General features: G+C 39.5%; 1 protein-coding gene across 1 annotated transcript; it reads right to left on the bottom strand.

Moving 5' to 3' along the window:
* Positions 1–4,490: 4,490 nt before the first annotated feature.
* On the bottom strand, positions 4,491–14,284 carry CCDC14 (coiled-coil domain containing 14; the record flags this gene model as incomplete). The annotated part of the gene is made up of 9 exons (XM_008944805.1): positions 4,491–5,478; positions 7,124–7,256; positions 7,337–7,552; positions 7,964–8,043; positions 8,672–8,813; positions 9,321–9,870; positions 10,872–10,966; positions 13,439–13,511; positions 14,209–14,284. Coding segments are annotated over 9 exons (2,353 nt in total), but the record flags the coding sequence as incomplete, so codon positions are not given.
* Between the last annotated feature and the right edge of the window lie 918 nt (positions 14,285–15,202).

Here is a 15,202-nt window from a genome sequence, read left to right on the forward strand (position 1 = left end):
GTACGCCAAAGTTGACTTGACATTCTCAACTCTTGTAGGATCTGGTGTGGTGGTAGGTGTGCAGACCTGTTCTGGCTGGTCCATTCAAACTTCAGTATTTCTCTGCCTTATTTGGGGAGATCATTGAAGTGACTAAACCTAGTTTATTTTCTTTCCCTCAATCTGTTTCTTTGATCTAACCAGGGAAATGTTTCTTTCCCTTCTAAGGAAAAAAAAAAAAATCACCCTTGTTAAGGATGCCTGCATAAGTCAGTGACTTAAGAAATGTACTTGAGGTACGAGCAGCAATCACTCTTATTTTGTGAAATGCACTGTGAGCTGTAAAATCTTCATTCCATAAAGAGCTGATGCTGCCACTTGACCACAAGCAGTGTCCCACGTAGCTTATTTACAGAGGCTCAACACTGGCTTCACTTCAGCAAATAAAGCACCTTGGCTCCTTCTGAAGTCTTTCATGGGCTTGGACACTGTTAGTAAGGCAGCAATCCTTTGTGTCTACAGAGAGCTATCACCATCCCCCAGTTCTTCGAATGAAACACAGGATTATAAACAGTCATTGCTCAACAAGCCAGAGCAGGGAATTATACATGGCTTCAACTCAGGCATACTGCATTCTGCGGTACTGCTCAATCTTTCTCTTTTCCATAAGGAAATGGGTTCATAAAAGGAATACAACTGTTAAGAGCCTGATGAAATGCATTTTGGGAGTTCCTTTCCTTTCCTGGCGATGTCAACTTCACAAAATATGCTTTGTAACAATGAAACTCCTGTATTTTCTCTCTCTGGCTACAAGAAAAGTCTAGAGGAGGCAACATGGTCACTTGTAATTTAATCCTTGGAACAGGAGAGATGTTTCATAGCAGCTATTACTGAAGATAAAACAATGATTTCATATTGAATATACAAATTTCACATATCACTTATATTTGGGGGCTGATAGAGTGATGGACAGAACCTGAAAACAGCTTTGTTGGACAAGCTGGAAAGTTCTGCTGAATACTTGTTTGGCTGCATGATCAGCTAGCTACCTGTGATAACTCCTCAGCCCAACTAGTTGCACATCTCAGCCTGGCATCCTAAGGTTCAATTGTAAATCTTTGTAAATAGTATAAAGTAACTATTGGAGTGGTTGGCATGAGTGTTGGATTTACACAGGTAAAAATTTTGTCCTGCTTCTAAATAGAAAGTTACAGTTTTTAGCAAGTGTAACTGGGGCTGGTGGGGAAACAAAGTTTGGTGTTAGAATTTAGCCAGGTAGCTCAGCTGGACTGAAAAGTTCATTGTAGTGTGGAGAGGAAAGTATCTCAGCTCCTAAAACACACAGGCCTGAGGTCTACTTGCTTGCAAAAAGGATGAATCCTAGTAACTCCCCATTTCTGCAGTGACAAGCACTCATCATATCCTGACTGGTGAAGAGCAGCAATGTATGCTGAAGTATGAGCCTTGATGTTGAGAAAGGTGATGCCTTCGGTCCATAGCAATTTCTACCTTACTACAGGAGTAAGATGTAAGTTTTAGCTGTTTTACACACTGAAAGTGAACACTGCTCTTTACTCAATCACTTGGGATCTTACGTACTACATACTTCCAAGACTATGCAAATTTGAGTGGTCAAAACATGTTTGTGACAAAATACGCAAATTCTAGGATTTCCTTTATTTTCTGAAGAGATTGTTATACAACACATTAAAAGAATTAATTTGTAAGAGATTTTATCATTGTTTGTCTTTTATTGAGCCTATCTGACACAAAGGTTATGCAGACTTCCACAGTTTCAATGCCCTTGTCTCAAGTTGAATCCTGAAAGCTTCTCCCACCTTTTAAATAAAGACTTAGACATTCGACTGTGCTGGCTTTCCCTTCCACAACAATGTACATTCATTAATGCCCATACATGGGACATTTTATACTTCATTTAAAGTCGTTAAAGCTCCGGCTGACATGACTGAGTATAAAACAAAAAAAAAAGTATTATAGGACTCCTCCTTCCTGTCTCTCCTTAGCTTCTCCTCCTTCTAAGAGAAGGACTGACATCACAAACCTGCTCCTATCTCAACTAACCCCCAAAAGGTTTTCCTGTAGTCATCTGATGTTTTGATAGGACTGACTTTGTAATGATGCACAAGACACAAGTAAAGTGTTCGTTGCTCGTTGAGACTGAGCACTTGCATTCACTTTAATGTGAGAGCAATGGGCTTGGGCATCTTGACACCAGAGCTGCTTCATACAGATGGCAACTAGCTTTGCCCAGGACATACATCCTCCCTCAAACCGAGCAAGTCCAGGCTGCAAGAAGAAATGAATTGTCTACTAATGAATATTCTCTCAATCTTTTCTCAGCCTTATGAGTTTTAAAAGACTAGAACTCACTGTACCTTGTCTTTAATCCACACCATAATAATTTAAATCTTGCCTTGCTTCTACACTGAAACTACTTGTAAATAATTAAAACCTGTTCACGTTCATACCATCAATGTTATTTTGAATCTGAGCATGAGTAGTATGAAGAGTAACAAGAAGTCCAGGCCAAGCCTTAAAAGCATTCTACATCACTGAAGTCACTATTTAGTCTAACTTTCCTTTTTCAAATCAGGAGTGCCAGTTGGCATCTTCTGCAGCATGTGTTGTCTTCATACCTTTTTACTACTCAGTTACCAGCAACTAAAATAATAACAGATCTGCTCCACAGCACTAAGTATGGATAGTGCCCTAACTTTAAAACATATTCCTTCAAGCAATTAGCCATGGAAAAAAATAGAATTCTTCAAAGTGATAAAACTTGAGACTTCTGTCCTACATAGAAACATAAAAGGCCAGTAACAGGAAGCACAGGAATGTTTTCTAGGGAAAAAAAAAAAAAAGCAATGCTGCAGAAAAAGCACTTTTAAATCAATTCAGGTCCATATACTGCTGTTCCTTTTCCAAAGATACATTCCCGAAAAAAACCCCATGAGTCATGAAAAACAGTGTGCAAGTACTGCTAAGGGTGCAAGAGGAACAGAATGGTAGCAACACCACCACCTTCCCATACCTGCAACTTAACTTGCGAGACGCATATTCCTGACGCCGAGATCTGGGAAGTGCTGCCAAGGAAAACAACTGGGGGGGCTGGGATTATTCTCCCCTCTGCCCCTATTCCTGTGAGAGCCAGTTTGGGTGACTCAGTCCAGACTCTCTGTATTTGTGCCCAACAGATTTTTGACACCTCAACAACTGTGGAATTGTCATGACTTCCTCACACTGTACATTCTAGTGCTTCGCTAACTGTACTGATCTTCCAGCTTTCACTACTGCCTGATTTGCCTCCTTTGTGTCAGCTGAGGTCTGTTACTGCTTCTGTTTCTCAGCATCAGCCTGCATTTGTCCACCAGTATTCTCTTTTTCTTCAGGTAGGAAAGAACAGAACTTCAATGGTTCTTTTCTTGCCCCCATCTGAACTCTGTACTTAACTTCCTTCAAGTAAAAATGCTCAAAACATAAAACTGACTTTTACCACTGCAAATCCCATATGGTGGCTGCATTTTTTTTTTTTTTTTTTTTTTTTAACAGGGTGATCCTGACTTAGCAACTGTAACTCTCAATGTTCCTGCAGAGCAAGTCTGGAGCTAGCTCTTCCCCGGCCTCTACCTGTGGAACCTTTTGCCCATGTATGGTACCTTGCAACTGTTCCTTGAAGAAAAAAAAATAGTAAACAAGGAAGCTGAACTTAGCCTTCTACACTTAAGTCCTCTTTAAAACAAAACCAAACCCAAAACCAAGCAAACAAAAACACCACAAAACCAAAAACCCAACAAAAAGGACAACTTGAAGAGACCAACCTAGTCAAGGCAGAACACTTTTTATGTTCAAGGCAGCTCCACTTCTACCAGTTAAATTCCCACTTCTTCTTTCAAAAAACCAATTTGGATTAAGAAGCAATACAGCTAAACAAGAAGTCCTGCTCATCTGTTTCTTTGATGCTGACACTACTGTTTGCACACCTTCATAGTACAACCAGAACAAGGATCTAGTGTCTTGAAATGCATGGTCAAAACCGAGGAAAACAATGATGCATCCAATTTTATAACAGTGAAATAATAATGAAATAAAAATTTCTGTATCACATCTCTGACTTCAACAATGTTCTTACTACTTTAAAAAAGCACGCAGAAAAATCATGTATCATTTAACAGAAAATCTGTAGTGCCAAATGCACGTCAGTTTTTTAAAGTTATCAAGTGCTGTTCTAAGAATTAATTTTGCAATTAAAGAGTACAATCCCAAGCAATAATTTTTAAAAAAGCATTTATACTAGTTATTTCAAGTTGTACACATCAAAGGACACAGCACCACATCTTAAAGAGGAACAAATCCCATACATAATTTCCTTAGCTAGGAACAAGTGATTTCATACCAAAAAATACAAATATTCGTATCAGTACAATACTTAATATTATTTCAGAAAAATGTAAATAACCCAAAAATGTGCAGCCCATTTTGTTTCCTCATACTCATTGTTTCATAATGCTGTTTTGCAGAGTTCTTTGTAACCTAGCTATGTTGGCATCCAAGGCTGCTAAGCTATTCTTGAAGTCCTCTTCATCTCGAGAAGTAAATGTTGAGAAAGAGGATGCACTCCACTCAGACCTTCCTGATATGTCATTGAATAAAGTGGAACTAAAGTGAGTTATTTCACTGCCGTTTTTCTGAGAAACCTCTTTCTGAAAGGGCACTGGAAGGCGAGGGTATGTACCAGGCTGAGGCTGCTCTGCCTTACCAGTGAAGTCTTTTGCAGCTCCACTCGGAGTTCCCTTTGGCCTCATTTGGAATTTGTGTCCTTCTGGCTTCACTTTACCCCCTGTAACTTCAAGTGTGTTTTCCATAGTCTTTTTCACACTGTACCCAGCAGTTAATTTATCCAGAACAGTTGGCTCCCTTGATAACTCACCTCCATCCTGCTGCACAGAGTTTGAGAGCTCACAGTTGTACCCCAATGCCTTACACGCCCCTCTGCTTCGGGGCAGCACACCAGTTCCTTCAGAGAGCGGCGCGTTGTTTTTAGAGGCGCTGCTAGTCAAGGGAATATAGACAGTCTCATCCAACCTGTTTTGGTCTCCTAGTAAAGTCCCAGAGTCACTAACTGTTTCTGCATCTTGCTTCGGTGAGGTTATTAGTTTTCTGGGAGCTGATGTCACTTCTTCTAAGAATGTACTACTGGCTTTATTTCCTTCAGCAGCAGCAGACTTTCCAAAGGCTGGATTTCGCATTTCTAATTCTCCACTTTTATTTGAGAACTGAAGTTCTGTATTTGTCAAAACATGATCCATTTCTAATTTTTTAAAGTAAGTCATTACTGAAGTACTCCCAGGAAATGGATCAGGCTGCATTTGCTTTTCATGGTCTTCCAAGAGAGACTTCGAGAGACCTTTTTCACGTTTGGATCTAATATTGTCTACTGTGAGATCAGACAGAACTTTGGCCATACTGCCCTGCAGGGTTCTGGTAAGATAAGACCAATTAATCAGATGTAAAAACAGTCACTAAAAGAATAGTTTAAATTTTTTTTATATCACATCAAAACATTAGATCTATCAAACTCCAACAAAGTTGGAATTCTCTTTCTACATGTTGCCATAAAATGTACTATAAATGTCAACCAATTCCAAGTTTCTTGAATTTCTTTCTTCAGCTCAGCTACGTGCCTATATAGTCCATATATGCCTATATATGCCTATAAAGTAACTAGAATAGCACAACCCACTGAAGTCCTTGAGATTATTCCTGAATCACCTGCTTTGAGTACTATAAAATGAAATAAATGGATGCCAAGAACCTGTTACAAAACACAGAAAGTTATTGTTATAGAAATTACTATAGAAAAATACATAGTTATATATTAATATATATGTGTGTGTATATATAAAGATAAAGAGACAGAAATTATTATAAGAAGCTATTTCTTCACTATCACTGTCAGGGTGGTGAGACACCAGAACAGGTTGCCCAGGGGAGTTGTGGATCCTCCATCACTGGAGATGTTCAAGAACAAGTTGGATGGGGCACTGAACAACCTGGTCTAGTGGGAGAAGCCCCTTCCTGTGGCAGGGGGGTTGGAACAAGGTGATCTTTAAGGTCCCTTCCAACCAAACCATTCTATGATTCTACGATTATCAAAATAGGTGACAATTTTTTTTTTAAATCACTCTTCCCATTGCATCTAAATTTTAAAAAAATTTGTCTGATTTTCTGCTTTGTACATCAAAATAAATGCTTAAACACTTAGATATATAATATATTATATATGTATAATAAGACATCATTATACTACCATCTGGTGGTCAGTGTAGTAGTCATAAAAATGTGTAATGTATCCAGAAGTCTGAAGTATTGGTTAAAAATACTCTGCCATTCCAATCAATATCAAATATGAAGAAGGCAGACAACAGTTTTACTTCCTCCGAGTATCACAACCAAACAAATTTTATGTCCATACCACTCTGAATGTGCAAAAAGCTATTTAACTTTCCCAGCTTGCCACTATATTCATCATAAAAGAACAGGATGAAACAAATTCACATCAATAGCTCTAAAAAAACTCCAACACCACCATCATGCAGTGATCCAAGAACTCCCATTTTAACCTACAATTAATATCTGCACATAATCTACCTCAAATACATGTACAGCTAAAGAAAGGACTGCTCATTTCCACAAGAAGAGCTTGCTGTGGGTTCTGAAGGCAGATCTTTCTGTGAGCCCTACTCAAAAAGAGACCAATTTCTGAACCAGTGTGAAGAAAGAAAGAAAGAAAAAAAAAATTCCTCCTTAATTCCGGTTAAGAGTTAAGTGTCCAAATTCTATAGCTTCAAGCAACGTATAAGTGGATTCTCCGGTCCATGCACTTCCCATAGAGCTCCTGATCAGCAGGTCTGCTACAAAGAGTTAAAACTTCACACAAGTTATGGCAGATAGCCATTTACTTTACAACAGAACTCAAGTCGTGGAGCACAACAACTCTGTCTTACCAAAATTACAGCCCCACTGTAGCAAAAGTACCTATGAAGAGTTTTAGCCTATGTGACCTCCCACCACCAAGTCACTCAGATGGAAACACTGCGAAGCAAGGAGGCGTATCCAGTAGTACCTGGTGAGCTCCCGCAGCCTGGTCACTTCCGCATCACGCTGACGCAGCGTTATGCCCAAAATCTTATTTTCTTTCTCTGAAGCTTCCAGCTTAAACTGAAGGCTCTTCACATTTGCTAATGCCTCTTCCATTTCTAAAATGCCAAGAAGAATTTACCTAATTATTTAAGTTTTAAAACACTAAATGAAGAATAAACAAATTCAAAACACATACCAATCTTGAGCTTGGTGGAATGAATGTCATAATGCTGTTTGTTTTCAAGCAATTCTTGCTCTTTATCTTGAATATCTTTTGCAAGATGTTTATTTTCTTTTTTCTGGCTTTCTATTATTTTAAGTAATTCTTCATTTTTAGCCTGCAGTGACTCAAGGCCTTTCAGTGATTCTTTCAATTGACTCTGGAGCATCATACTCAAGGACTGCAAAGAAACTATTACCAGAAGCAAAACATGAGAAGTTTTAAGTGTTTTGTGTGGTACAGTTTGAATTTCTAGATCAACTTAAGTTCTAAAATAGTCTTGGTAATGTGAATTTTCCTTACAGGTAGAAGGAGTTCCTGAGGCAGCAAGGTAAAACTCAAGCTATCTAAATGTCACCTTCGTAAGGAAAAACGATCTGCTTGGCAGCTAAAAGCAGAGTCTCACTATATGGAGTCTAAACAAATACCACAACCCATGCAAATGCAATTGCACAATTAGACCCACATTTAGCTCAGTGGTCCCTAAATACATACCACAATACATAGTTATTTCTATTAATATATCTATATCTTTACATATTTCTACATCTATATATTGTACATAAATAGGTATATATAAAAAATAATCTATTAGTACTTTACATTCATAATTGCAGCTCTGTCCAGATGTCTTCTCACTTCTTTCTCGTTCCTCAAGTTTTTGGTTTAATATTCTGAGTCTCCTAAATGTGAATTATGACAAAGTTTGACATTTCAGAGATTCAGAAAGTTCAGAGTAAGTTCAAAAGCACTGCATTTTAAAGTGGTTTGGTAAGAAGTTGCTGCAGGGAGTTAAATATCACAGAATGTTTTATAAATATATATAAAAAAATTTAATAATGCATCTTTCTAATATTCCTGTATTTTTTCAACACAAAAGACCACTCACAAATTCTGGTAAATATCTTTCTTCTGTTCTGAAGTGCTACCCAGGTAGCACTTGGGTGTCTGAGAGCTCCCCTGAAATGAGTGACATTTTTGCATAGGAGAACACACTACAAAAAGAATATAAGCAGGCCAGCTATCTTGACAACTGCATTTTTCAGAGAGAATGATACATTGATCCCACCCAGACAATGGTCAAATCATGATGTGTAACCAGTACTAACTGAAGTCTTGCTATGTGTTAATTATTTCTTTTTAAACTACATGGCCTTACCAACAGGCTCTCTCATACGTCAATGCTGCTCCGCCAGGAATGAAAGGGCCGAACACTTACAGCGTAACAGGGAGGTGCCATTCAGAACAGGCCAGCTGAAGATGCTGTAGGTGCATCTGCAGTGAACACAAAACCCGTGCTGAGCTACTGACCTCCTCAGGCAGGCGTTCTCACTTCGGAGGGGCTGCAAAGCCAGTGCTATTTCAGCCTGCACGTTCACACTTCCCACCACAGCTGGGAGCAATGCTACGCAGGCTTCCAGGTCACTCATCAGCCTTAACACCTCTGAGTCACCTGTAAGAAGTTGGGGGGAAAAAACACCCCGTGAACATTTACACTTGTAATGTGACAGTAATATTTTGTATGCAATTAAGCAATCTACAAAGTGATATGATAGCACCTGCTTATTTTTCCCCCCCAAGAAAACTTCGTCTTTATTTTAATTACATTTATTAAAAAAAAAAAAAAAAAAATTAAGCTTGCCCATGGAAACTATGCTTTAGGTTCTTGATAAATCACAACCCAATGGCTAGCTCTCTGACCAGTCTTGGTGGGATTGCTGTTGCAATCTGTCTACACTGCCCCTTCCTCAGGGGAAAATGCTGTGTATGAAATGAGGACAATCTTTACCCTAGCTCTTATGATAACTTAAAATACTCTAGAAAAATGATACTCATCCAGTTACAGTTGAGGAAAACCACACTAAGATGTCGCATACACCTTCCAGAACCTCACTCATTTAATGCAGCTCTCATATTGTTTCTATGCAATCACTCTACTACATGATGAAAAGGTCCTCACCTTGATCTGTTATCAGTGCTCTGAGCTCTCCCAGAAGATATTTTATAGTCTTAACTTTATGGGCTGTTTCTTCTGGACTTTCTTTTCTAGACTTTAGAACTTCCTTCACAAAACTTGTCTTACAGCTTGTATCTCTCACTGGGGCTTCTTCACTGACCATGTCCTCGCTGTGTTCTTCAGAAGTATCGTCCTCCTGGTTACTTGAAGCACTATGTTTTGCTGGACAATGATGGCACTTCTGTTCAGTCCTGCCATTCATTATTTCATGTGACTGTAACAGGGCCAGGTGAGCTTGTAGGCATCTTATCAAATCAGCTTCCTTCATCTGTTGCTCATGGTTTGGGGTCATCTCTTGGCCAGAGGAGGATGGGACTAACGTAGGCACTGTAGAGTTACTTAATGCACCTGATGCTACACAAGGGATCACACAAGGAGGAGCAGTGGCAGACTGTATTTGCACAGCAGTAGTAGGAGCAGCAGATACTAGTGGGCAAACCACAGGTTCTCCCATCTCTAGCACATGTTCATTGCTACTGTCTACAGGAACATCCTGCATGAAGAATATTCATACGACACAAAAAATTAATGTGATTTTTTCTAAATCTTAAAAAAAAAAACAAACCCCAAACTCCACACCCTTGGCTGACTCAATGTAGTCTTGATCATTCTTTGCAAATTATAAAAGCAACTACAACTCAGTTGCATAATTTTCCTGTATATTAAGGAGTAATTAAAAGGTAAATCTGGTTTAGATTACCTTTATCTTAAATGCAATTGGCAATATTAAAGCACAGAGGGCTTTCAGCTGTTCTGTAAAGAAAAAACCTTAGCAGTGTTTTGGTTTTGCTTTATGAGCACTCACTCCTTGAGCCAAACCAGAACAGGGAAGAAAAAGGAAAAGACAACACTGTTACCTTTCAATATTTTAAATAGATTAATTTCTTAAAAGTCAAGGACAGCACCAGCTCTACATGGGCTGCCTGCAGATGGAAGGCAAGTCTACAGTATTACAGTTTCAAGGTTCAAGCCCTTTACCACATTCCCAAGGTGGCAGCTGGTACTCTCCATTAGTTCTAGTCTGTACCCTGAAATATGCACGTATTTTAAAATGTGGCTCTAAGATACTACACAGTGTCTGAAGAAATAATCCACTTGGTCATTGGCAGGGAAAAGCTACTTATGAGATATGATTTCTTTTATCATGAGTTGGTTAATGATCCTCACGTGTTTTACTGAGCATGTCATCATTAACAGCAACGAATAATTTCCTGCACCTTCCATATTTGCTGTCCATTACAGACTTCACCATCCAGAGACAAGCAGATTGTTGAAATGCCTCCAACTGCATTTTTTCCATTGTCCACATGTAATATTTTTTAAATAGCAGTATTTTCCCTTATTGTTTATTCTGTTCATCACTACAGGTTGAAATATACCTTTTTTTGCTTATGGAAAATTATTACATAAATACAAGAAACCCCATACATTTAAATAAGTAGGCAATGGTAATTGAAAACATTTATTAATAGTCAGAATCAAACTTTCACTTACTGACTGAGTAGATAAAAGATTAGCTGAATGCTGCAGGGACAGAGCTGATGTGGAGGTAGGTAATCGATAACTAACAGCTGTAACATTTTGACATCCTAAAAAAAAACAACACTCATGGGTCAGGACAATTTTGAGCAGAACTAATACAGTAATATTGCAGGCTCTACATTAATTGCTCCACTAACCGTGACCTGAGGTCAGAAGAGGTGGTACAGCAGGCATTTCCTTGCTGTTATGCAGTGTTTGGCCAGTTATCAGAGACATCTGAGTTTGCACATGCTCGCACCGCTTCTGGTGCAGCACAGGAGGGTGCTGACTGCAAGGCATGTGAACTGGTTGAACCATCTGGCTCTGTGCTGCGCTAGGAAGTTCCTTCTCATTAGAATATATGGTGTGTGAGGCAAGTTTTCTATTTGATGTTGGCACTAGAGAGAAAGAAAGAACAAAAAACCTTGCTGAAGTTGTCCCTTTTCTCCATCTACATAAACACGTAGTATTTTCACGCATACTCCTTTGAAAAAGAACCCTATAGCCTAAGATTTCAGGCAGATTTTGACTCACCAGCAAATTAATTTTTTTTTTTTTTTTTTTTTTATTTCCCCAGACAGAACAACCTAACCCAGTTGGACAGACAGCTGTCTGTGAAGGAAGTACAGAAATTTAAACCTACAGAAGGCTAGTTCTCAAATGGAATTCATAATTCCTACAATCTCTGCTTAGCTGCTTCCCAAGTTTTTAAGCCATTCAGAATAACCCATACCAAAGCACTCTCCAAACATCATTTTCTTATGTTGGGTGTAATTAAACCATCGTACTTTCCGTGTTGGAAAACAATCGGCTCTGTGCTCGCCTTCCACAACTGACAAAACAGCCATCCTGCTGCACACCTGGTCTACAGGCCCCACCTGTCGACTGGATTAGAAATCACACAAAAGAAACAGAGAGAGGGAGAAATGCTAATCAAGGGTGAAATAGTTCAACTGAGAGCACGCAGCCTACAGCACAGCACTCCATCCACCTTTCCATTCAAATGCTCGGGCCCCTAAATCATTTGAGTTCTTATTATTTATTGCAACACTTCCCTGTTACCAGAAAATGATCTTTGAAAAAAGTCTGGCTGGACACATAGAACCACAGAACGATTTGGGTTGGAAGGGACCTTACAGATCATCTAGCTCCACCCCCCCTGCCATGGGCAGGGACACCTCCCACTAGACCAGGTCGTTCAAACTAACTCCAGGACAGCTTATAGACAAACACCAAGCACTGTAATCACAAAACAGTTTAGGTTGGAAGAGATCTTCAAGAACATCAAGTCCAACTGTTAACCCAGCACTGCCAGGTCAACCACTAAACCATGTCCCAAAGCACCACATCTACACATCTTTTAAATGTCTCCAGGGATGCTGACTCCACCACTTTCCTACGCAGCCTCTTCCAAGGTTTCACAACACTTTCTGTGAACATTTTTTCCTAACAGGCAATCTAAACTTCCTTTGGTCCAACTTGAGGGCGTTTCCTCTTGTCCTCTCTCTTGATACATGGGAAAACAGACCATCACCACCTCACTACAACCTCCTTTCAGGCAGCTGAAGAGAGTGACAAGGTCTCCCCTGAGCCTCCTTTTCTCCAGGCTCAACAACCCCACTTCCCTCAGCCATTCCTCATAAGACTTGTGCTCTAGACCTTTCACCACCTTCATTGCCTGTCTTTGGACATGCTCAAGCACCTCAGGGTCCTTCTTGTAGCAAGGGGCCAAAACTGAAACCAGTAGTCAAGGTATGGCCTTGCTCATGCCCAGTACAGGGGGACAATCACTGCCCTACTCCTGCTGGCCACACTACTTCTGATACAAGCCAGGATGCTGTTGGCCTTCTTGGCCACTTAAGCACACTGCTAGCTCATAATCAGTTGGCTGTCAGGCAGAATGCTCAGGTCCTTTTCTGCTGGACAGCTTTTCAGCTCCTCTTCCCCAAGCCTGCAGTGTTGCCTTGGGGTTGTTGTGACCCCAATGCTTCACTGTCTAAAGGAAACAAACAGGGCATGGGTATTATCATTCTTCTCCACACTTCCTACCAATAAACTCAATTATGCTGGCATTTGTAAACATATTCAGCTTTTTTCCTGGTACATGAAACTCAAAACATTTGTGAATTTCAGTAACTGTATAGTAAACATTTAGGGTAAACAAAAGGCAATGAGTAATGTTTACACCCTTCTGTGGACCCAGCTCTGGATCAAACTATAACAAATAACTACCAGAAGCCTTGTTATGCCTCTAAGTTGAGGAGTCTCTCAATGTTGTTTGAGAAAAAAGCAAGCACAAGAAAGCCCACTTACCACTTTCTTTTCGGGCATGGGCAGGAGTAACGTTTTTTTTCAACCCTGTCTTCTTGTAAGTATTTCCTCTGGTTAGCAAAGTCTTGGAAATAATTTTAACAGAATTTGTTTTCCCAGATTGTTTAGTCTCCCTTCCTAGTATTAGTCAAAAGAAAAATGAGTCAACAAAACAAACCAACATTCTTAAAAAAACTAAAAATGTAGCTTTGATTTTCAACAAGCACAACCTGTGGCCTCATTTTGTAAGATATTCTTCAGTAAAGCTGCACAACGGTCAAGTCCATTATGAATAGTATCAACCTGCAAAAAGAATACTGCAGTCAGAATGTGAGTATCACTGACTTCTTTCAGTAAACCAAGATACCATTTTAGAGGGGAGTGTTCCCCACTCTGTCATCTGAAGAACAACCGATAACCAATAAAAACGTGTCATTTGCCACATATTACTTTGCAACTACATAAAAGCTTGCAAACACACACATTTTGCAAAACAAAAAGTGCTACTGAACACGTGTCCATTTGCTGGATTTTGTGTTTTGGTAATAGTACGTGTGCAGTTTTTATTCTTATTCCCATGTACAGTTAGCTATTAACTACAATCTGTTTCTGTCTTGGAGGTAATTGACTCAGCACTACACAGAAAACAGTGCTGCAGCGCCGACTCCACAGAACTCATTCTATTTGGCACAAAAATCCAACAGATATGGCTATACTTCTGCTAGGACCAGCTCTAGTCCATAAACAGCATAGTTGTGTTTACAAACTACATCCTGTGCCTTAATGGGATTTGTCAGAGCCAAATTCATTGCACACAAAGCCAATTTGCATGTACCTGTAAGACACAGGCCAGACACTCCTGCTAGCTTTGCAGAAGCTATTTCTAGTCCAGATGTAATAGTATTCAAATTAATCTGTTTTTCTTCTATTATTCAAGATACTCCAGTTTTCCTTTTCATTAGGTAACAGAGATGACTGTATTAAAAAATCATTTAATTACCTGATCATCAGAGTCAGTGGAATGCAGACGGTATCCAGTCTCCACATCAGAATGACATCCTTTTCTTAAGCCAAACCTGAAAGAGTAAAATTCATTGTTTATACTACCTCCTTAATATGCTAAGTAAAAAAAAAACAACCTACTTTTATTCAATCATAGTCAAAGTAAGTTAAGTTTATCAAGAAACCAAGTATCTTTCTGAAAACTTCACACTGCTGCAACAAATATGTTTAGGGGATATGAAAAACTTGTGTCAAAAGAGAATTCAGTCTTTACCCAGCAGTTTGACACACTGCTAGTAACCGCACAACTCCAATCTTTTACAAAGCACGCACAGAGAGGCAACCCTGTATTTCTACAGGCAAAATTTCTATTCATTTTGTGTCTGTCTATTCATGGGCTGCCTATAACCTGACCATACTGTGTTTCAGCTAAAAATGTTTTTTTGATATATACAAAGAATTTTTGGCTAGTCATGAGGTATGACAAGTACAAGGTTTCCAAACACTCCAAAGTACACTCAATCTTTGACAGTATTTATGATAAAGGTCTTACTGTTTTCTTCCATTTGTTAATCTAGTTGTTCCTGTTAGCCTTCCAGAAGACAGTACCTGTTGAATACAGAAATATACCTTGATTTTCATTAAGTACTCTGATAACCTATCGAAGACTACCATTGCCTACTCATTCCAAGTACTGTGGCTGAGGCACATCAGCTAAAGGCAATTTACAGCTCTCAGAAATAGGAGGGGACCCATCGCTGCCTCAATCTTCCAGTTTCCTTTTCACAACCGCTGCCTTCGCAGCACGGAGGTTCACTCAGTGCTGCAGCATTCTACACATACAGCAATTCACTTAATGAAGCACTCAAGTGACACGCAAACGTACATTGCAGGCTGAAACCAAGCTGCACAAACGCACAGCTGAGCTTTGGGGATTTTAGGAATAACCTACGGTGGCTGCTCAAGCCACGGACACGCGGGGGGGAAGGGGG

This window comes from Merops nubicus, unplaced genomic scaffold, assembly GCF_000691845.1.
Source record: "Merops nubicus isolate BGI_N331 unplaced genomic scaffold, ASM69184v1 scaffold18777, whole genome shotgun sequence".
NCBI lineage: Eukaryota > Metazoa > Chordata > Aves > Coraciiformes > Meropidae > Merops > Merops nubicus.